The sequence below is a fragment of the Zerene cesonia genome, chromosome 13 (assembly GCF_012273895.1).
Source record: "Zerene cesonia ecotype Mississippi chromosome 13, Zerene_cesonia_1.1, whole genome shotgun sequence".
Lineage (NCBI taxonomy): Eukaryota > Metazoa > Arthropoda > Insecta > Lepidoptera > Pieridae > Zerene > Zerene cesonia.
This window is the reverse complement of record NC_052114.1, coordinates 3,614,361-3,638,135: the sequence shown is the minus strand read 5'-3', so window position 1 is coordinate 3,638,135 and position 23,775 is coordinate 3,614,361. Positions and strand designations below refer to the sequence as shown.

The window sequence follows — 23,775 nt, the reverse complement described above, 5'->3', positions numbered from 1 at the left end:
CTAGGCGTTGCTACGGTTAGGTAAGATACGCAGGTTCGAATCCTGCCTCGTGATCAAATTTTTTCTATTCTTTCAAAATTTCTCAATATGGATTAGGTTTATTAGAGAAAATAAACATATTTATATGTTTCCTTTAACACTAAATTGTTACAATTCTAGGTCATCAGAAAGAAGAAATTGCAGATTAAAGATCAAACACAATCGAAAGTCCAGAGATTAGGTACCTAGTTGTCTTGTAAAAATCTCATAAATATTACCCAAGCGTTTTGATAACCTTAATCTACTAATTATACTTGTTACTTATTTAGATTTACTACAGAATACGAACATTACCTTCTTGGATCTCTTGATATCTCAGTCTGGTGGCTCGGAAGGTTACACGAATCTGGAATTGCGTGAAGAAGTATTGACTTTCATTTTAGCCGCTACAGATACGTCAGCTGTCGCGATGGGTTTCGCTCTCAAACTTTTGGGAAAATATCCAGAAGTACAACAGAAAGTATTTGACGAGTAAGTTCATTTTCTAAGTGATAATTCGTTACGTAACGCGTTACGGCGCCAGTCTATCTTCCTTCCCTTTTTCTCATATATACAGTTGCGTTAGTTAAAGTGACAGATAATCTAATACTATACTAGTTAAAGTTATCTCGTATGTCAGGCGTTCGAGACATACACTTTTTTCTACTGTATTTTAACATTTGACTGTTGTGTTGAGGGTGCAGACTCTCGCAAGAACTCAGAAAATATTGTGTGTGCTACTCTACAATTGTTATTTAAATGTTTATATTCAAGCATTTCTTTTCCTTTTTTAGCATAAATCGTCCAATTTTGTACGCAAGTTGTGTAGTGATACATTGATTTATTATTATTTATCTTAATAAACAGAAATTCCTAGTATTATAGAGGCAAAATTAGAGAATCAGTGGGCTGATGCCAATGTAGTAATTAATCTCCACCGAATAGGATTCAAAATTTCTTAGACCGTTGGATTTATGACCGAAGGCGGTCATGGCCAACCCGGAGCCGACCGCTAGTTTATTATCTATATAGTTATTTCTTATACATTGAGTAAAACCCATAGTTTACGTAACCTCTTTACAGAATAGAAGCAGTGTTTGGTGATTCAGATCGTCTCTTAGAAAAAGATGATTTACTGAAACTTCAATATTTAGAACGAGTCATAAAGGAAACATTAAGACTGTATCCATCAGTACCGTTGCTATTACGAACTACAACAGAAGATTCACGGCTGAGTAAGTCCGTAAAGATTTGTAATATTGTGAAAAACCTCCGTCTATTTTTTCGTTAAATGGAAAAAATCTTAATAAAATGACTTTTTTCTGCCTGCAGCGTCATCTGCTTTCAGGATCAATTGAGGATCACAGTGGGTTTTAATTTTTATGATATATAATTTACAATAGTATACATAATACAATTGTATAATTTTTGGCCTCCGATTAATATTTTTTCTTACTAGTTAGATATATATGTAGGTATGATATATTTCATTTTAAGTTTCCGTTTCAGACGAAAACATCGTATTGCCGAAGGGTACAGGAATAGTTGCTAGCGTATATGGTGTCCACAGGAACCCAAACGTATGGGGTCCAGATGTGGACTGTTTCGATCCGGACAGATTTTTACCAGAAAGAACTAAAGGAATGCACCCCTGCTCTTTCATACCGTTTAGTCATGGGCCTCGTAATTGTCTCGGTAAGTTTTAACATTTTTATTTTACCTAAGCAAAATATACAAGAAGTCATTCTTATCCTTGTGCGACCCTAAAGATCGTGGTAAAAATACAGCACAGAGTCGATTCTGACGGGTGGAACTTTTTACAGTTTTCTTTCGTTTGGAAAATAATTGAATGTTTACTTTGAAAATAGTTTTCTACCAACCGTATCAGAGTCCTTTTAAAGGGCATTACAAAATTCCAACCTGTATATATTCAGAGTGCTTATATTCATTTATTAAATTTGATTATATTATTCGATGGACATATTTGTACAATAATGATCTCATCTCTTTAAATGCCGGGTGATATTTGCAATACCAACATAAAAATTAAAGTACATATATCAAATTAAAATCAATACATAGATCAATTATGTGTATATTAAATAGTACCTAAATGTGTGGGCTAATGGTGTACTTTAACAATTTCAAATACTTTCAGGTTATCAATACGCGATGATGTCAATCAAGACAGCACTTTCTACCATCTTAAGACGTTACAAGGTCGTCGACGATCCAGAAAAAGGTCCTGTCCCAAATATAAGAGTTAAGTTCGATATTATGATGAAAGCCGTCGACGGATATGAAGTGGCTTTAGAATTACGCCAGAAATAAATGACCATACTTGATACTGTATATTTAATATTTATGTTTATGTAAATATAGATAGAAATTTAACTTATTTTGTATATATTACGTCGTTGCCTCAAGGCAGACGATTGTTCTGGAAATTTGAACATTTAATATCTATGAAACACTTCGACTATATATACCGATATCGATGATTAATTATATTTAAAAGAAATTTTTATTATTTTCTGGAGACAGCTCTTAAGTTTTTTTTTAATAGTACGTATATTATTAACAGTACGCAACTGAGTCGATAGATTGCCTAATGGTATACGATCACCACCGCCCATGAACATTTGCAGAGGTAGGTCCGCTGTAAATACATTACCCACATAAAGGATAAGGAAATTGTTGACTAAGGGGTTAAAGGAATGCACTGGAAAGGGTAAGGAAAACTCCGGCTCTCTCACTCACCGAAGGAAACACAGAAGCGGGCGGGATATAGTAGCATACTATATCCCGCCGATCTTCTGTGGGGGTGTTGTACCTTCCCCGATGCGCACACTCAAAATGTCTTATTGTGTTGAAAAATTAACAAATAGACATGAAAATGATAAAATGACTTCAGTTTAGGTAATGTGAGCAAAATAAGTTTCTGATAAAGAAATGTTGATTGACTATTCAACGTCCGTTCCGTTTCCGCCCTTGAATAAGAGCGGATCTAGGGATTGGATTATAAGGTACATGCTTATGTCACTACTAGTTCACGTATTTTTATTTTAAATTAGGATAAATAAATATATACGTTACACATACATAAATTAAAACGTCGTTTCACTTGTACTTTTTATTATCAAAATTAAATTATAAGTTCTTATGACTCGAGCACGACTAAGAGACCTCCTCCCTCCTGGTGTGAAAGCTGAACGTCTATTAAATACGTTACTATAAAAGTATCTTACAATAATATAATAATAATACTATAATATCTTCAATTTTATAGACAATACATAATAAATATAAATTAACCAAATCATTAAAAAACAAATGCAACTCAACTACTAAATTCTATATATATACTAATAAATTACACTCAGTTTAGCAAACTGCACGTCTTATGTACCACAACATATTTCTAATCGTGTATGCTACAAGGTGCGTTTTTCTAATGCAATCTGGTATCCATCTACAGCCTTCATCATTATTTCCAGTTTCACTCTCATCTTGGGCGCGGGGCTCGTCTCTTCTAAGCCCACTACTTTGTAGTTCTTTATAATAGCTGAGACTGCTGCCTTCACAGACATCATAGCATATTGGTATCCTGAAAATTGTATTCGTAACATTCAAATGTAACTAAACTATGTATGAGAATGATACAAATTTATACATGAGAAATACTAGGTAGGTAGTATCTAAAAAGATTTTTTAACTATTTGTTTAATATCATTCAAATGATTAGGAATTCTTAAAGGATAGAAATAGAATTGATCAAGAATCGGGATTCGAAACCACGCCATTTTTCCAGATCGTAGCTTGTCGGCCACCGTGTTCCTGTCTTTGCAATCGAATTTCTTCTACTCTTTCGGTTCTATGTGCCTAGTCCCCACCCATCCCACCAACTATTGAAATGATTAAGGATCACCTCAACCAATACAACACATTATTTCAATGATAATGATATGATATTTTTTTAAATGATCTTAAAGTTTTAATTTATATGATAGGTATAATGACATAGAGAAATATAGAAATTCACCCAAACAGTTCCTAGGTCCATTACTGAAAGGCATAAAACTGCAAGAATTGACCAAGTTGTACCGTTCTGGAAGAAATCTGTCCGGATCAAAGTTGTCTGCATCAGGACCCCAATATTTGGGGTCTCTGTGAGCTCCCCATATGGACACCACTACCCCCGAGCCAGCGGGTAAAACGTAGCCAGATGCTGCAAAAAAAAATAATATCACAATTCAATATATGCAGATTCGCCGACATTCAAATAATTCAGTAAAATAATTTGTAATGTCGAATTTTTATTTTTTTTAGAAAGCCGTGTAATGAAATTTAGGTAAAAAAGTTATTAAGTAATGATCTAATTGTGGATTTGATGATAAATTCTCATTTTATTGACGTTCCTTTTATGATGTCCTATATTTTAATGATTTTTATAAGTTTTGGGATATTGACAAAGAGTTTTGTTATGATAAAGTAGTTAAATAAAATGGGAAATATGTTATACATTAGACACCAAAATAGAGTATCTCTCTAAAGCAAATAGCATCTGAATATTTAACCACCTAACGTTTTCTTTGTTTAAAACTAGGAATTACATCCAATATAAATGGGTGAAAAATGTATCAAAGAATACTTACGTAATTTAGAGTCCGTCAAGACTTTTCTTATTATAAAAGGCACAGGTGGAAATAACCTAAGCGTCTCCTTCACAACTCTATCTAAATACTTTAATTTGCTGTAATCTTCTTTGACTAGTGGACGTTTTATCTCTCCAAATACGTCTATAAGTCTGAAATAGAAAATATTCAAATATACTTCGCTACATATTTAAAAATGATAAATTATATTTTATTCGTGTTTATCTTTTTGTGCCACTCATTAATATGTCCATATAGCCGTAAGATCGTAAAAATCGTTAGATTATACTAGCTGCGTCCCGCGGTTTCACCGTATCCCGTAGGAATTATCGGGTTAAAATGTTGCCTATATGTTATTCCAGTTATCCAGCTGTCTACGTATCAAATTTCATTGCAATCGTTTCAGTAGTTTTTACGTGAAAGAGTAACAAAAAACACACACATCCTTTCGCATTTATAATATTAGTAGAATAGTAGAATTAGTAGGAATCTAAGTCGTGAGTTTGTAATCTGTCATCAAATAGTGATTCGTAAAGCATCATTTTTTACATTGTATATCATTATCACCGCATTATGTATTTTGCCAAGAAATGACTATTCCCAAACTTCGGTCAAGTGTAAGCTGTGTACTGACGGATCCCCACATCGCGGGGCTCCTGTTTCTATGAAGTTATTAAATAAACCGAACCTAACGCATCATATCGAATCCACATTTTCACATCGATAGATTATAATATACTGAAAAATAATGCATTAAATTATAAGCCGGATGGTATTGATCGTAATTTGTCTATAAATTAAAATTTCCATTGTATCCTAACAGACATATAGGTATATAAATATTATTTCCAATCCTTAACTAATAATAAAGGTAACCGCTCATTACGTTAAAGTAAAAGAAGATTGTTCGATAACATACTCAGCATACAGTCTGTCTTGTACTTTTGGGTATTTTCCCAATATTTTCAATGTATTCCCGATAGCCACAGCTGAGGTATCGGTACCAGCTACTGTGAGAGTAAGTACTTCCTCCCGCAGTTCCACATTGTTGTAGCCCCTCTCTCCACCCGAAAACTTTATCAACATATCCAGGAAACTTTTGTTTTTGTAGCCTTGTAAATCTGGAAAATTTTACAATCTCTTATACACGTATTTGTAATAAATATACCAAATTTCGATTGCGAGTATATCTATTATAATGATAATATTGAGATACTTTAATTGAATGTACCATCCGATATTGCAATCAAAAATTGTACTTACTAAGAAAAATATGTATTGGCGCATTTAATATTTTTGAATATTTCTCGTTTTATTTTATAAGTTATTTATTATTGTCACTTTACTCATACAAAATACTTTCAATATCAGTTAAAATTTACAGTAGAAGTTAATCCCTCAGTGACATAAGCTATATTTGTAATTAATAATTGTTTTAATGTGAAATAGCTTATAATAGTATGTTCTTAGAAGTCCAACGAAGAGGACACAGGTCAACCTTTACCGTATTTACGGTTAATATGCCACAAATAACTTAAATTGTATGTTTATAGCATAGAAAACATACCAAATTGTTTATCGGCTTCAGGTTGCGACTGCTTCTCAATCTTCAAATCTTCCCTCTTTTTTCGTATAACCTGTTTTATTAATTAAAAAAAAATAAACTCACACAAGTGATTATTAAAAAAGAACAATTTATTTATTTGCGATTTAGTAGTCATTTCGTACCTCCAAATGTAAAAAACGGAAACCGTATTCCTAAAAATATGGATAGACTAGATCAGCAATAGCATAAGATATCAAGATGGTTTTTAAAGTAAAAATAGGCCTACTATAGAAACTTGTAGGGTACACATTTGCATAACTGCACGAAGAGCAGTTATGCATGTTTGGCACGCCAGTGTAACCTTTTAAATTAGGTTAAATAAGTGCCTATCAGATTAAGCTTTATTCATGATTCCATAAAAAACATTACTCTTAAATAATGTTTTTGGAAAAATTTTCAATCCGGAGAAAACAAAAGACAAAATTTCACCTGCTCGCGAACTAAATCATAATTTTAACATATAAGCTAAACAACTCATTAAGGTATTAAAGTTATCAAATTGGCTATAAAAGCTATTGTACTAAATCTGATACATACATCGTCAGTAAAGGCGTGGAGTACATCAATACAGTCGTTCTGCACTTTGTATTGAGGAAAAAGTTTGAAAATGCAGTCCGGTTGCAACCACAGGTGGAATATCCTCTCGCAGGTCACGTTTAACACAGTATTCATTGACGACAGGAAAGGGGAGTCTGAATTGCTTTGCGCGTCCATTTTGACACCCATCACAGTTTCTGTTATAAATATAAATATATTTTCAGATATCCTTAGCACAATTATAAATATTTGGGATTGATAAGTTCGTCAGATATGATAAATAATAAATTTTACCCAACCTAATTCACGCACACGCACGTATTAAAATTTAGTTTAAAACCCCTTCCCCCATTTTGTCTGTGTTATTATACATAAACCTTCCTCTTTAATCAGTTTATCTACTAAAAAAAAACATCAAAATCTGTTGCGTACTTTTAAATATGTAAGCACACGGACACACACCCGCCGGAATGCGACTTTGGTTTATACAATGTAAGTGGAGACAGGGTGTATAATAATAAAATCTATATACATGAACAATGTTTCATTCATAGTATTTTGAAGTAACACAAAATATTAACTTACCACAAACCGAATCAAGAGTATACGACGATAAGTACGACCAAACGCTGAATTCTTTCCCATTAGCACACTCCGCTAACTTTTCTGACATCTTTTCACTCTGCTCTGAAAATACTTCTACGAATCTCTCCACAATTTTTGGACTAAACGCTGGCATTAATATCTTGCGTCTTCGTCTCCATATTGATACTGTAAGAATTTAGGCGTGGCCTATTACAAATGGTACTTGTATATTATCAGCTGCAGTACATTTATGCTTCAATCAATATAAAAAGATATGTAGGATATAAAATATATATGAAATTCACACGACACTAAGATTTTTGCGCCTTAATGTTTTATGTTATTAGGTAGGTAAGATAAATTACTATTATAAACCATAGATTATCATTTGTCACATTTTGCTTTTGGATTCTGTACATCTCTAATTGAAAGAAATAATGAATTAATTAATAGTTTAATATACTACAGATTTTTCACACTAATCTCTCTACTACTTTATGAGATTTAAAGAGATTGCAATGTATGAGCACTGAAATAAATATTAACCGACCTGGTGCAAAAATTCCACCATAGCCGATGATTTTTTGCATAAATCTGTGCAAATCATCTTTTTCCATGTACGTCTTCAACGCCATTTCTATGTCCACAGGATCAACTACAACTGCAAAATCAAAATAACGTTAAATTCCATTACAATCTTGAAGTCGTCACGTATATTTGCGGAAGATGACTGCGAAAATTCTACAGACTGAATGTTTCTGTAGACGGTCTGTAGGCGTACCAGATTTTGTGGTAGTTTTGTATCAATTTTACTCGTGATCGTATTTAGATTTCTTTATTAAACATGAAAACTAAATAATATCTAACAATTTTGAGCTATTAACTAATAAATAATATAAACTATTCGAAATTACTAGCTTCTATAATAACAATAAAACATGAATATACTCACTAAAATACAAAATATGACCGAGCCAACCGCGCATTATACCATGCTTCATAGCCACATAGCTATAATGCTGTAATGATGACATTATACCTGAAAATAAAATGAAAGAATTGTCACAACGCGTCTTTTTTAAAACTACTTTTACATATTATAGGTTTGTTAGTATATATCTAGATCTAAATGAAGCCATTATTAAAAAGCGCTGTTAGTGAGAGAGTTGGAGCCTGCCTACCGCTGACATACGCGAAAGAGAAACGAAATTCAGACAGATTGGCGCCGTAACGCGTTACTTAACGAAGCGGTTTATCCTCCCTTAAAACTTATCACACAAAAAAATCAAAAAACATATTACAAAACACGGCCATACATAAATTACGTCTGATTTTTTGCAGAAGTTATTCTTGTCACGGTTTGTGGATATATAGCCACTTAAAGCAGACAGCGTTTTTTTTCAAATTTTATTGAAGAGATTTAGTACCGTAAACGATCGAGCACAAATTATTAAGCATATGTATTACTCAACAGCGCCCGAAGGATGTATATAAGTATATATGTGTATATGCATCCATTTCAGACACTGTTCACAATATAAATAAAATAATTCTGCCTTATGTGCACATATACTTAGGGCATTTTAAGAATTCACTTGAGTTAACATATCATACCTTCTGCATCCCCAAGAAATGAATGCGCGATACCAAGCATTGGAAGTTCTTCTTCAGGTCCAGGTACCAACGCCGCTAGCTTATACATCTGCCGCCTTCTCAACTTAAAGAGAACCATCCACAGCACAGTCAATATAACAACCAAGTATACAATCATCTTCGCGTATTACAGCTAAATGAACATTATACCCTCAGGCGAGCAAACATGCGCGTGTGGCGGTAGAGAAAATGAATCGTTTTATATAAACATTTTCCTGTATTTTAACGATGTAGGTAGGTCTTGTCATAATATATAAAGATTAGAAAATATATAGACTGATCTAAGCTTTAGTATCGTAAAACGAGTTCACTCCACAGACTTAGTTGTGGCGTGAAGTTTAATATTGGTGTTCCACTTAGTTTTTATACAAAATAGAGAGGTTACAGAAATTATCTCATGCAGATATGAACTCTACTTTTTATATCCACGCCCAGTGATCGAGCGAGGGCTTTCACTTTCAGATTATGCTATTTTTTGCGAGCTGTCTACAACTACCTACGATAATATCATTTAAATTTTAAATTTAAGCTCAAACATTGTTAATTATATATTTAATTTTTAGTTTTATAGCATTGAAATGCTTTATAATTTTAGATTGTTAAAATGAGTGCAGGGTATAAACTTAAAGTATACTACAAAGTTCATATGAATCCGTTCATTAGGTGACACGGTGTTACCCTACATTCAGACAGACTTATTAAATTAGGAATTAAGTTCAGCTCGGTATGTGCATGTATTTTAAAGTGCCTTTAAAAATGTTGACTTAAATATCTCCAAGTTACAGAATTATTTCTATTCTATTCATATTTGATCGTGATTAGGTATGGCTTAAGGTGCATATATATATATATGCAAACACAAACATATTTTATCATGCTGCCCACTGCCCAGTGCCCAGAAAGGTAAACGTCCAAATCTTCAGCGTTTAATCGAGGTATACCTATAAACCACGAAAGGATAGAATTAAAAAATATTATGGAATGAACTTTTGAAGCAACTGCTGAGTAAAATACTAAGCTACGATCTTTTTACTTCTTTTTTGAACATTGTCATTTGCAAGACGCTGTCAGTGGACCGTCTCATCAGCCAGCCATTTCAAAGCTCCAAAGACAATCTCACAAAATTGCGTGAGGGAAAAGATGTAATGAAAAGCTGGGACTTAGTTGATATTATTGAACTCAATAGCAGTTAATAAAAACCTGATAGTAATAAAAACCTGGAGGTTTACAAACTTTCCTGAATCAGATTCATTCGTTAAAATCTGCCGGATTTGAAACTCTAAGTGAAAAATAAAAAAAATACGATCATATATTTACAAATTTACTGATTTATACTAGTTAATTTACCTAGAACAGTCTAATATTTATATTTATAAATTTTTTCTATATACTGAGTTATTATTATGATTTTTCTTTGCTAAATATTATATATAATTGATGCCAGTCTTAAAAATACATAACCGTATTCGTTGCAAATAATTGAAACGTTTATCATCTAAATTACTTAGTTTCTTTGCAAACACGCAACAGTTATCGCTTTTACATTGAATAGACAAAAAGTGGTTTCCCAGACCATTAAGGATAAATAAAAAATTATAATATTATTCATATTTATGCAATAATTTTCTCTACAGCTGCAGCGTCACGTACTATATTTATAAATAAACATCAAGGTTATAAAGATGTCCGTTTTTCTAATGCAATCTGGTATCCATCCACAGCTTTCATCATTATTTCAAGTTTCACTCTCATCTTGGGCGCGGGGCTCGTCTCTTCTAAGCCCACCACTTTGTAGTTCTTTAAAATAGCTGAGACTGCCGTCTTCACGGACATTAGTGCGTATTGGTATCCTGAAAAAGAAGTTTTCGTTAAATACATAATCGGTAGACTGATACGGTCTGGTAATTAAGTTGATTCCACACTTTGAATAGGCATACTTGTTTGTTTAACTAATATCCTATACATTTGACATATAAAGCTTTGTGCCTACGTTATCAAAGGAAATTCCAATGATAATTATATGATTCGCCGCGGAAAAAGTAGCCTGTGTGACCCTCTAATCGTGATAGGAATCACCAAGCACAAAAATCATAACACAAAATTGCGACGTGAAAGAAATACAAAAAGACATACTTTTACATTATTATGTATAAAAATACGGGGCGACATAGCGACTCACCTAAACAGTTCCTAGGTCCATTACTGAAAGGCATAAAACTGCAAGAGTTGACCAAGTTGAACCGTTCTGGAAGAAATCTGTCCGGATCGAAGTTGTCTGCATCAGGTCCCCAGTATTTGGGGTCTCTGTGAGCTCCCCATATGGACACTACTACCCCCGAGCCCGCGGGTAAAACGTGACCAGATGCTGGAAAAATCAAAGCGATTGAATAGGTACGGACAATTTAATTAAAATTAAAAACTGGGGAATTATACTTGAATGCATAATGGTAAATATGGTAAAAATAATTCCAACTACCCTCATGTGCGCCACATGACAGTATTGTAGCCATCGTCATTTAGTTCAATTATAATTCTGGAATATCATAAACCTCACTGCTTATGCACAAAAAATTACCTAAGAGTTCTATTTAATAAATATTTAAAACTTTTACTGATTTACATTCAGAATACTACAAAAAAAAAAAAGTGAAATCCCGTGTCCCCTACTGGGGTATGGGGCAGATGATATACATGTGTTTCACTGATCGATTTTCTTTAAGGACAAGTAGGTGATCAGCCTTCTGTGTCTTGCCAGACCGAGACATTTTTTTTTATTGTTCCCACCGGGAATCGAACCCAGGACCACCACTTTACCACTGTACCAAGGAGGCGTCAGAATACTAAATACCAATTGATATTTTAATCAGTTTCAGGAAAAAAGTATATTTTACTTACGTAATTTGGTGTCCGTCAAGACTTTTCTTATTATAAAAGGCACAGGTGGAAATAACCTCAGCGTCTCCTTCACAACTCTATCTAAATACTTTAATTTTGTGTAATCTTCTTTGACTAGTGGCCGTTTTGTTTCGCCGAATATTTCCATAAGTCTGAAATTAAATACACACTTCAATAATGAATTGATACAAACATACTTATTTTTTAAGTATTATTTATTATAAATACCAATATTTTATGTTTTGTAAAGTACCCGGTGCTTTTATATTCAAATAACTCGAAGTGTCCATTAATCCGAAATTACTTTCAATACCATATTTCTCATATCATATTAATCATTTATTAATATTACACCTAAGTATTACATCTCTCCTACCAAACAAATATTACAAGCCTAAATTTATATACAGCTTGACACAGTAAATCGATCAATTGGGAGTTCTCGCAACCGTAAGGGGAATACAAATTAGCTAAAGAGCATCTGTAAAAAGGCAACCATCTAATGTACGACAGACTAGACATCTAACCAGACGACTGACCACGTGTCGCTGGCACGTATTAGGCTACCCCCCAATAGGCGCCTCTATCGTTTAGCATATACGAGCATGAGCCACGCTTCTATATATTTTATTTCGTACCTTTTATCCTACCTACTACTTTTTTTAAAGTTTCACTTACTCGGTATATAATTTCTCTTGGACTTTGGGGTATTTCCCTAATATTTTCAATGTGTTTCCGATAGCAACAGCTGAGGTGTCAGTCCCAGCAATCGTTAAGGTTAATACTTCTTCCCGCAGTTCCTCATTGTTGTAGCCCCTCTCTCCACCCGATAAACTTATCAGCATATCCAGGAAACTCTTCGTTCTGTAATCTTGTAGATCTAGAAAATATTAAGCCTATGGGAATTAGGTACATAAATAAAAACCTAACTTAAAACCTTGTTAATGCAATGTTAGGTTTTTATTTATAATGTTTATATTGATCCATTAAAAAGTCCGTCGAGTGGAATATAGGAAAGAACTTTATAAAAAGAATCGTAAAATAGTCAACAAACAAATAGTCCTTTATAAAGAGACCGATTCAGTGTTTCGCTGAGGGGTATTTGATGGATTCATTTCTCATTTTTAAAGGTTTTTTAGTAGTCTCCACTGAATCTGCATAAAATCCTCAGTTCTTGCTTGAATCACCATATCGAGGACGTAGTGACGGACGTAGAAGCTGGTTTGTTACGTTAATTTTATTAGCCTAATACTCACCAAATTGTTTGTCAACTTCGGGTTGGGACTTTTTCTCATTTTTCAATTCCTCTCTCTTCTTCTGTATAACCTGCAACATAACCGAAAGAACTTAAATTTTATAAAATCTTGTCTTTGAAAGAAAGTACATAAATTAAGAAAATTAATGACAATAATTAACAAAATAATTATATTTTATATACACAAGGTAAGGTAAAGTCTACTTTTCATATTATTCTAACTACAAATGTTCCTTTACCACAATTTTATTTTAAACTGAATTCAATTTATTCCGTTTCTAATTGCATTTAGGAATACTAACGTTATTGAAATGTGATTCATTTCTAACATTCCTAAAATTACATACCTCATCTGTAAAACCATGTAACACACCAATACAGTCTTGATGTATATTGTACTGTGGGAAAAATTTAAAGATCCAGTCTGGTTGTAACCACAAATGAAATATTCTCTCACAAACTACGTTTAGCAGAGCATTCATCGACGACAGAAATGGAGAATTTGGATTTTCTTGGGCGCCCATTTTAACTCCCATAGCTGTCTCTGTTTAAATTTGAGAAAACATATTTTATTATTATTTACTTTCTATTAAAACTCAAATCATAAAAAATATCAATCAAAGTCAAATACTAAAAGCCCTTCGCAAATTCGTTTTCTGCTCCACCTTACAACGAATGAGTGAGTAAACATGCTGGTAACAGAATTTATGTATATTGAATGTACAAGTACATATAAGTTATTAGTAACATAATAATGTATCTTCATAGAAATGTTTAATGTCAAAATCTTATGCATATCTTAGTACTTACCACAAACCGAATCTAGAGTATACGACGATAAGAACGACCAAATGCTAAACTCCTCCCCATTAGCAGATTCCTCTAACCTTTTAGATAACTTCTCGCTTTGCTCTGAAAACACTCCTACGAATTTCTCGACAATCTTCGGGCTAAACGCTGGCATCAATATCTTGCGCCTTCGTCTCCATATTGAAACTACGAATATATACGCATATCGTTATTTTAAAACTCATTATCGAATAATTATTATATAATCATAATGTTCATTCAATTTCCTCTACTATATAACTTCAGAGATTTAAGTAAAATTTATTTGGTAGTTCTACAAATCTAAATATAGGATAAGACCTCTATATCTTACAAAAAATCTATTAATTATTGACGCAAAAAACCGCCAATTTTGTTTGATTTTCACAAAAATTTTTTGTTTGTCCAAACCAACAACCTTGTATAGTTACTCAAAAATAAGAATTAAAAAAAAAGGACGACTTCCACCTCCTTTATAGCTACAATGCATTTCAAATCTATTTCTATAACGACGTTAATGCTATAATTGAATGGATTATCAAGATTCATTTAATGTCATAACAATGGATCAACTTCAATTTCATTCTTATGTGGATACTCTATGTAATTATAGTTATTATTCTCATTATATTTAAATTCCATATATGCCCTCACACTGCTAATTGAAATAAATTCTATTAAATAACAATACGTTTATAATAATACACGTTTACATAAGGTTAGGTCAAGTCGTATAACTACACCCCATAACCACATTATATCATACCATCATAATTACTGGTTTCTTGTGACTGTTCATGTAAATCATATTGAATTAAATTAATAGCAATTTTTTTTATTGTGAGGGAAAACGGATATTAAAATACAATAGCAATGGTAGTATAAAATTAAATGCAGTATGAAGGCATCGTATCACTGCAATGAGTTCATTTGTAGAAAACAAATATGAAACGGGACAGTCGTATTATAAATTACAACATATCCAATTTTTGAGATAATTTAAAAAGCATCGAGTTTATATAACATATTTTTTTAGAAATGATTTCAGGGTTTCGATCCATAATCATTCCCCACCTGGCTACGCCCATACCTATATAATACAAAATCCTATAATTACTCATAACTTCGTCCATATTTTATTTCATTAATGAAACCTTCTAGTCCTTGAATATTTCCGCATGCCGTATTATCTATGCAGTATTAGTTGTCCATAAGTATTACTTTACGTCTGTAACTGAGAAATCCCGACTATTTTTATAAATATAGTTTTTCATTAGTCGGTTTCCCTGCCGACTAAAACCCCTACCTAAACAAATCTTAAGCAATTATCTCGAATACTAACCAGGCGCAAATATTCCCCCGTAACCGATAACTTTTCTGATAAATCTGTGCAAGTCATCCTTTTCCAAACACGTCTTCAATACCATTTCTAAGTCCACAGGATCAACTACGACTGCAAATAATAAAAAAGGTTAGAAAATATATCCATTGATTTCTCGACAACTGATTAATTGCATATATAAGTAGACTTATATTTCTAGTTTCCTTAAGAGACACTATGATGTATGCGAAATAACAATACTTTTGCAATGACGAGATGCAAAATAAATGTTTCTAAGAATATTGTCCGAGTATAATCAATATGCAGATAATATACTAGGTCATCGCTCAGTCTTCGCTTAAACTAACCCGAGACAAACTAGCTTACGTGGGTATAGTGAATCTTCGTCATCCTATAGTGAATAAATTTTGGAAATTAATTAAGAAATTCTAAACTGCACCTCATATTTATTTGTAAACATCCTACAATTAATTATATCATTGAATATTGCGATTTATTTCACATGAATAGAACTGTGTAAGGGAATCTAAAATAACAAGTAATATACACTCATATTTTAAAACAGGGTTACAAAGTTAGAAAATCTTATCAACAATATCTCATCAGACATATGATAAATTATATATTAATGCATTTTATTGTATATAATAGTAATAGTATTACTATTTACAAAAGCTATTTGTATTAAAACCCAAAATAAAGAATCAATTTATTCAGCCCTATATAACATCCAATCCTTAAAAAAAATATATGGAAAGTCTACTTTCGCGATTTGTATGTAGATTGATTATTAAATATTGTAATGTTAATAGTTAACGTGTCGGAACTAAAATGTACACAATATGTACTTACGAAAATATAAAATATGACCAAGCCATCCGCGGATTATACCATGTTGCATACTTCCGTAGCTATAATATTGTAATGCCGACATTATACCTGAAAATAACGTGAAATAATACTTAAAAAAATAAAGATATGAACACATATGTACGAATTTTTCTATTGGTTCACATTTTTGAACTTTCTTAAGATTAAAAAATAATGCTTTTTGCATTTCAATTCCATTGAATTGTTAAGGAGTATAATTTATGTCACGGCTATATGTGATATCGAATACTCTTAGGTATAAAGTTATATACTTCGTCCATGGGTATTGGGTTTACATGACATTTATCTGAACGTTTGGTTCAGTCATCGTGCAAGATCTATTGATCATACAAATTTCGATTTCCTATTTAACACACTATGGGTTCTTTTTTATCTATTTATATATTAAATAAGCTTATTTAATTCAACTCATCGATTCAGATGGTACACTAAACATATATATAGTAGTTTTCGTATTTATAAGATTACCTAAGTATAAAATGGTTAATTATAAACAATAATATATTTCAGCATAATTCATAAAATGTAACTTAAATCAATTAATTACATCATAAGATTATGTGGAAAAAAAATAATTAAGAAGATTAGGAAATCGTTTTTAGAATTTTTTTTAGAAATTTATAATATTGAACAGCTAAGTGAGGACACTTAGCTGTTAAATATTATAAATTTTAAACATCAAAATAAAATTGATGTTATTGTTTTTTCCTACTCTAGTCAATGCGACACTAATAGGAGATTTTGTAAACAAAACGCGAAACATCTAGCCATTAACATTGACCTTACTCTAGTTAAAACCTGATTTTTTGCGGATAAGTAGGCAATAAAGAATTTTAGACATGAACGGTGGTTATTGTAGCGTTAAACCCCAAATATTAATCTATCCTCTACTTATTTTTATATAGCTAGTTAAATTTTACACGTAAAGAACGGACTTTATGGGAGAGGCGGTACTTTTTAATCCATTTATATTTGAGCTCTCGATCAGAAACGAAACCGAAGCTCATTAAAATTAAATTAAATGCAATAAATGTTAGTTGTAAAAAACAAATGCTAACGGCAGCAGCTTTTGACCATCGTGGTGATTTATGGTCCAATAGCTAATGAACCTGCTGAAAACAAAATAATCCTAATAGGAATCCTAATAGATTTTAATAAAATGTTCTTCAATTGCTCCTTTTTCTCGATTATAGGCTTAATAAAGATAGCAATTTCACCCCTTGACGATTTTCGATAGAATAGAAAGTATCGTAAAAAAACTTACAATTTCACGTTAATACAATTACAATACACCTATCAGTGAGTCCAATGTACGCTCAGTACCTACCTTAAACTCTTACCTGAGGGCTCAATTGAATGATCTTTGGGACAATCTATATTATTCAAAACACTTTATTTTTGTAATAATAATAGAACATCCTAAAACACATACTATAAAGTAATAAAATACGAATACAAAAATGCCATAAAATTACAAATGCGTAAGACCTTGAACTTGTGTGGTATTCTGAATAAAGAGTCTATTATAATTTTCAATGAGAAATTTGACAGTGAAAGAGGGAAGCCATGGAAATGGAACTATTGAAGTTTAAATATTTAATCTGATCCTCAACTAAGTTTCGTAAGAGACGAAATGAAGAAGCACGCAAAATTTGTTTTGTGCACTTCCTTAATTTATTCACAAGCATTTCATTTTATAAATCATTTAAATACTTAAATCATTTGTATAGTATTATTAATTGAACTATATCCCTGTATACTTAGCGATTTCTATAGAATATTTTCCATTTTGTGGAATACCAAATTCAGTGTTCATAAAAAACTTAGGTTGTCTTCAACAACAAATCGACTACATGGACCATACAAGAACTACTAGCTGAATCTGAAAATAATTTTCACCTATTACCTATTAGCAGATACTAGGTGTTCGCCCCAGCTTCGCCCGTGGTACACATACCTACAGCCCATGTCATGTTTGAAATCGGTTTATACTATTAATTAGAGTAGATAGACTAGCAGTACGAAACCACAATTTTCGACTCTAGGTAATAGATAGACTTAAGACTTGTCACTATGCTTAAAATGTCTAATTTTTTTTCTTAATTACCAAACATTTATAAGTTCAAATACGTTCAAATTTAATATTAAGTTAAATGACATTATAATAACAAAATTTTTGATTTAAGTAACATAATTTTCGAACTTGTTTCTTTTAAAAACATATCAAAATTATAAAAATGCATAGTAAAAACATACATATTGTATTACTACCAATTATTGTCCTCTTTAATTGTTCCAAGTTTGCTGACACTTAATTGCTTGCCTTGTATGGCCACAAACATAACACGATAGGGGATTGATCAATTACACATACATTAACGGCTTATTACACATTTCATAATCTATCAACACTCACCCTCCGCGTCTCCCAAGAAACAATGAGCGACACCAATTACTGGCAGCTCTTCTGCAGGCCCAGGTATCAGCGCCGCTAGCTTGTACATTCGCCGCCTTTTCAACTTAAAGAGAACCATCCACAGCACACCCACTATGACCAACAAATATAGGATCATGTTTTCATTCGTTATATTTACAAATTGAACAGAATCTATGCACAGACGGCGGCATATATGCGTGTCGCAAGGAAGAAAATGCGCCGTTTTATATAGACATTTTCCTGTAATCGCGTACGGTTCGTGCACTAATTCTTGTGTCGTAATAGATGTAGGGTCGAAGAGTTCATGGAGTACTAGCCAACCTTCAGTACCTGGAAACGAGTTAACACCTCGGGTCTAGTTACACAGTGCGTTGAGAAGGATCTGTATGAACGAGTGACATCTTGTTAGACACCTGCAGTATCTATATATTTTTCCTATAAATTACATAGGTAGGTACGTATCTTGCGGTTACAATACGATTGAAGCATGCTAATGCAGTCCTTGTATTAATATGCTTTCTATTCTCTGCGATGCAAGGATATATAAAGCAATAAATTTTAAACCTATGACTCAAACATCTTACCTTTAGCTAGCTTTACCATATTATAATTAAAACACAGTAATCTTAAGAAACATCAACAAAAACGATGTAAGTAGTAACTAGTTAAAATAATAAACTTGATATTATATACGACATAATTTCGCCTATCGAAATAATTATAATTATAGTCATAATAAACTTTCTCTCATTCTCTATTGTATAGCGAAGAAGTGCCCACGAAATTATGAACATGGAAACAATATCAAAGGGTGATGTGGCTACATATTTTTAACGTCTGAAAACTTTCACTCACGTACTACAAAATAATTTACAATAATGTATGATAAAATACCATTTTTATTTTTTATCATTTAATAATTATTGAGCATCAACAACGCGACCCCTCTAAAATCAAAATTCATATCTAAAGAGAGTACCAAATACATATTATATCATGATATAGCTACGTAAATCTTATATGTCATTGCTTATGCCCATAATAACAAAAAAAAGCAAACAAAAACACTTTATTTTCACAATAGGATAAGAGAAAAAGAATATAGACACAAGAGCACAACAATCGGGACATGAATATATTTTTATTCCGTGCTTTTACTAATCAGTAACAACAAAGCGCCACTGAAAAGTAAATGGTAACTTTTATACTTTTATAATATGTATTACAATTATTAATATAGTATTATGTTATCTGTGCTAGTACGAAGCATAATGATATTTGATATTTATTCTGTAGGTAAATCTTTTTATACATAGGTATTTGTATCTTGGTTTCTTATGATTACACCAGTTGAAGGATTACAAGATTATCGTTTTTTTTGTATGTATTCTACTCAATATGCAGGCGCAACTGATTGCATTATATCTGCACAGTTATTAAAGTGTATAATATTATATTTAAATAAATAAGTTAGTTGTAATATTAAACATGGTAAATACATATTTAATTAGAAAATCTTCGATCGATGATCTTGAGATTTACCGATCTCAGGTTTTACTGTAACACAAATAAGAATAAACATCAAAGACCCGCGCAATCATCTCAATAACAATAATTATTCTTCGTTTATAAGAATAGTTATAAAATTTATGTAGCCCCGTCCCTACGGCCTAGTTTGTTTCATACCTATAAAATAGTTAATGAATAGAAATAAACGACATAATTGCTTTAAAAGGAAGGGCAAGTAATAAAAATACCTTCGTACGTCGTATACGTCACCAATGTATCGTATCTATAATATATTTATGTAGGATACCTATTATGCTTTGCAATAATAAGACAAATTATTTAAAAATGTGAGTATATCTTAAACGAACGTATATGGAAGTAAAACTATTAAACCCAACAACTTTGAAGAATAAATTGTGCAAAGTTTTTAGCTCTCTCTTTATCACGAGATAAGTAGGTAACATATTTCAATAAGAATGATGGCAAATGAAGGAGGGAAGGTTTAAAAGGTAAGAGCAATACGGAGGCGGGCGAAGCCACGGGCGGGAAGCTAGTTCAACATAAATATTTCTAGGGTAACAAAATAAAACACTTGTATCATTTTATAACATACATTTTATAAGACACGATACTACAAAGGTTTGGTTCGATCGTACGATCGTATACCGAAGTACCTATACATCCACAATAGAGTTTAGTGTTTTTGAGTAACAGATTGGAGTAAGATAATCAGAAAAGTAATGACAGAACGAGTGCCCTGAAAGTAAAAATAAATTATTATTATACATACTAATAAATACTTATTTTACACGGATAATTTAATAAAAATAAGAGAATATCATCAATAATATGTATATCCCACTAATTATGTTCTTACCTCTAATAAAAGCACGTACTCTATAGGAAATATACCACGCGCCGTAAATTTCGGTGTTTGATGAATAACTTGTAGCGACAGTTTCAGTGCCTAAGAAAAGACAGTTATTAAATTTTATAAGAAACGAAAGCACAAAGAAGAAATATTAATATTATATTACATTTACCTCTTCTTTCACAGATGTATAAATAGCTCTACTATTGATCATAGCATGCGCTAAGAAAGCAGTTATTTTAGCCTAAAAATCAAAATTTAAGATCACTCATCGCATACTAGCTACTAAGTACTTGCATTTAATAAAATAATATATTTAATATACCTCTTTAACAGTTATTTCACAGATATAAATGCTCGAAGTCATTACGGCTATTGCAAAAAGGATTTGCCAAAGCACGAATATCAAAAATTTAATGTATCGATCTAATTCATGGAACAGACCAGCTGCGGTCGCTTCCATAAAATAATATAGATACAAAATGATTAGAAGAAGCCACACAGACAGTGTTAGAAGCAATGCCAAACCAAATTTGTCGTTAGCTATCTCCGTGGCCTTGTACAGCATACTGTAAATTTTCCCACATTTGTTTATTATTTCGCATAGTGCCCTATCTTGCGTACCTATGGTTTTATTATCCGAATTTTTCATACGCACTAAAAAGCAGTTCTCGCCTCTGCTCTGCAAGTTTCTAAGCACTTTATTTATTCTCCTGTACCTATCACGGATTATAAAGAGGTAAACGCAATAGTGAACTATTGTCGCAAAACCTAAGGAATCGGAGAATAATATTTGATATATCTTGCTGTACGGGATGAAGTCTATCCTTTTGCTTATCGAAATCCAAATACTTAACAAACGTATGATGCACATAATAACGTGAGTTAAAGGTAGTATGAAAGATGGAGCCGAATATTTAGCGTGGTCTATATTATCACCCAATTCATTGATCGCTTCGTCTATATTAACGAGTTGTTGCATATGTTTAGTAGCTCCACTGAGGTCGAACGATATTTTCCACATTGCGTATATAACGTAAGTCGTAGTTGCGACATTTTCTACTAGATCCCCATAGTGTTTCAACTGGGTATCATATAAAACTCGCAGTATAGTTTGGTCATAGCTATACACATTATAAATAGCATAAAAATAAAGTGAATGCCACAGCGCAAAGAAAACAAAACCGACAAATGTAAATTTAGAAATTATTATATTTCCAGAAGTGCTTTCTATATTAAAAATGGACACTCCTAATACTCTCCTCAAACTCCGTATCAAATTGCATGCTTCGACTACATTGCTATACTTTTTTTTCGGTTTACATATCTGTCTAATTTGCTCCATTTTCGCCAAATTAACACAATAGTCCTATGAGAAGTAACTGACTTGATGAACTGTAGAAATTGAATGTCCGACAATATAACATATCATTTCATATTGTCAACAATAACAAAAACGACAATAATTGAAATGTTTATATGTAATAAAAAACAAATCATTTTTCATTAATTCAAGGATAACCACCACTCTAGTCGATTGCGTAGTACAATATACATCGATGGAGTTAAATGAAACAATTAGTGGTATTTACAATTATCCAACGGATAATCGAATTTTATTTTTCCAAATGTTCACATTTACATAATAGCCTACGCCGTGAACTATAATGTCCAACGCGATAGGGTACATCATCTGAACAACCGAAAATTAGGCATATTATATACAAAGGGTGAAAAGAATTTGTTTATTACAATTATATATAAGCACTATACAACTTTACATATTGTGAAAATACAAGCACTTCGTTATATAATATAGGACTATCATATCACTGCCAAAATACAATTTTTAGAATTTAACATAATAAAGTGCATGTCTACATTAAACACATACGAAATCATTGCAATATATAGAATACAATAGATTTACTGCGTTACAAACTCAATATTTAATAGCAATAAGCATCTATTAGTTACAAATTACAGATCTTGATAAGATATACCTTAACTATAAAGGCTAGCTACAAAATTTTATGAAATTCGAAAAAGGTACCTCTGTTGGTATGCGCTTACCACCGGAATTAAACCAATGCGACAGTAGCTGTGTTTTAATTAAATGTTGTATTAACTTCTACTTTTTCACTCTTACTTTTTTCTTTCTCTCTCTCTCTCTCTCTATCTCTCTTACCGTTAGACTACCGAGGCATCTTATGCTATTATGGCACAACGTAATAAATGAAGAATTAAGGTAACATTTACACAGGTATCTGTTAAAAAACCGTTAGACAGAGTTTTCTAAACTTTACACAAACTTATCTTATCTCATCAAACTTAGCTTATGAAATCACCTAAAAAGATGAGTGAATAAGAAATTTTTCGTGGACTATTGCGGATCGGGTACGATTTAATATTGTGCGTTATACAGAGCTTTTATAAGAAACATATGTTACATAATGCTTCCATGCTACATAATTTGTATTAATGAAGTATGATTAAACGCATTGTAATACTATAAACAATTCGACTCACAATCGCCTATTTAAACGTCGTCAAAAATATCCGATTGGCGTTTTATAAACACTCCTTCAAATTATCAGCTTATTTTGTGTGCAATAATGTTCAAAGTCTATTGTTTAGCTCGTTAGAAAACTGTACCTATTATACATGTAAGCAGAGTTTTCCTCAGGACATTT

The 23,775-nt window shown here is 32.1% G+C and overlaps 3 protein-coding genes across 3 annotated transcripts in view; 1 reads left to right on the top strand and 2 right to left on the bottom strand.

The window, feature by feature from the left end:
• LOC119831263 overlaps nucleotides 1-2,349 on the top strand; it is a 13,597-nt gene extending 11,248 nt beyond the window's left edge. Inside the window, exons 15-19 of the mRNA XM_038354559.1 lie at nucleotides 160-220; nucleotides 309-510; nucleotides 1,102-1,253; nucleotides 1,528-1,713; nucleotides 2,177-2,349. Coding sequence (XP_038210487.1) covers nucleotides 160-220; nucleotides 309-510; nucleotides 1,102-1,253; nucleotides 1,528-1,713; nucleotides 2,177-2,349 — 774 coding nt within the window. The remainder of the gene's footprint in view (nucleotides 1-159; nucleotides 221-308; nucleotides 511-1,101; nucleotides 1,254-1,527; nucleotides 1,714-2,176) is intronic.
• An 838-nt stretch (nucleotides 2,350-3,187) lies between these two features.
• Nucleotides 3,188-19,151, bottom strand: LOC119831262. The gene is made up of 20 exons (XM_038354556.1): nucleotides 18,682-19,151; nucleotides 16,227-16,313; nucleotides 15,375-15,485; nucleotides 14,015-14,200; nucleotides 13,552-13,748; nucleotides 13,206-13,275; nucleotides 12,628-12,829; nucleotides 11,950-12,101; nucleotides 11,234-11,419; nucleotides 10,732-10,904; nucleotides 9,016-9,172; nucleotides 8,354-8,440; nucleotides 7,952-8,062; nucleotides 7,402-7,587; nucleotides 6,817-7,013; nucleotides 6,241-6,310; nucleotides 5,593-5,794; nucleotides 4,674-4,825; nucleotides 4,061-4,246; nucleotides 3,188-3,625 (listed from the first exon to the last, which is right to left on the bottom strand). The coding sequence occupies exons 1-20, from the start codon at nucleotides 18,836-18,838 to the stop codon at nucleotides 3,453-3,455; spliced, it is 3,042 nt and encodes a 1,013-aa protein (XP_038210484.1). The 5' UTR covers nucleotides 18,839-19,151; the 3' UTR covers nucleotides 3,188-3,452.
• On the bottom strand, nucleotides 19,015-22,427 carry LOC119831261. The gene is made up of 3 exons (XM_038354555.1): nucleotides 21,408-22,427; nucleotides 21,255-21,326; nucleotides 19,015-19,032 (listed from the first exon to the last, which is right to left on the bottom strand). Exons 1-3 carry the CDS (start codon nucleotides 22,425-22,427, stop codon nucleotides 19,015-19,017), a joined length of 1,110 nt encoding a protein of 369 aa, XP_038210483.1.
• Nucleotides 22,428-23,775: the final 1,348 nt, after the last annotated feature.

Excerpts from the sequence above, each read along its gene's own strand:
- LOC119831261 (XM_038354555.1), bottom strand. The coding sequence starts at position 22,427 with ATGGAGCAAATTAGACAGATATGTAAACCGAAAAAAAAGTATAGCAAT. Across the intron at positions 21,327-21,407 it reads GTGAAATAACTGTTAAAGAG|GCTAAAATAACTGCTTTCTT; the intron begins GTATATTAAATA and ends TTTGATTTTTAG.
- LOC119831262 (XM_038354556.1), bottom strand. The coding sequence starts at position 18,838 with ATGATCCTATATTTGTTGGTCATAGTGGGTGTGCTGTGGATGGTTCTC. Across the intron at positions 15,486-16,226 it reads TGGTCATATTTTATATTTTC|TCGTAGTTGATCCTGTGGAC; the intron begins GTAAGTACATAT and ends TATTATTTGCAG. Across the intron at positions 4,247-4,673 it reads CTTGACGGACTCTAAATTAC|CATCTGGCTACGTTTTACCC; the intron begins GTAAGTATTCTT and ends TTTTTTTTGCAG.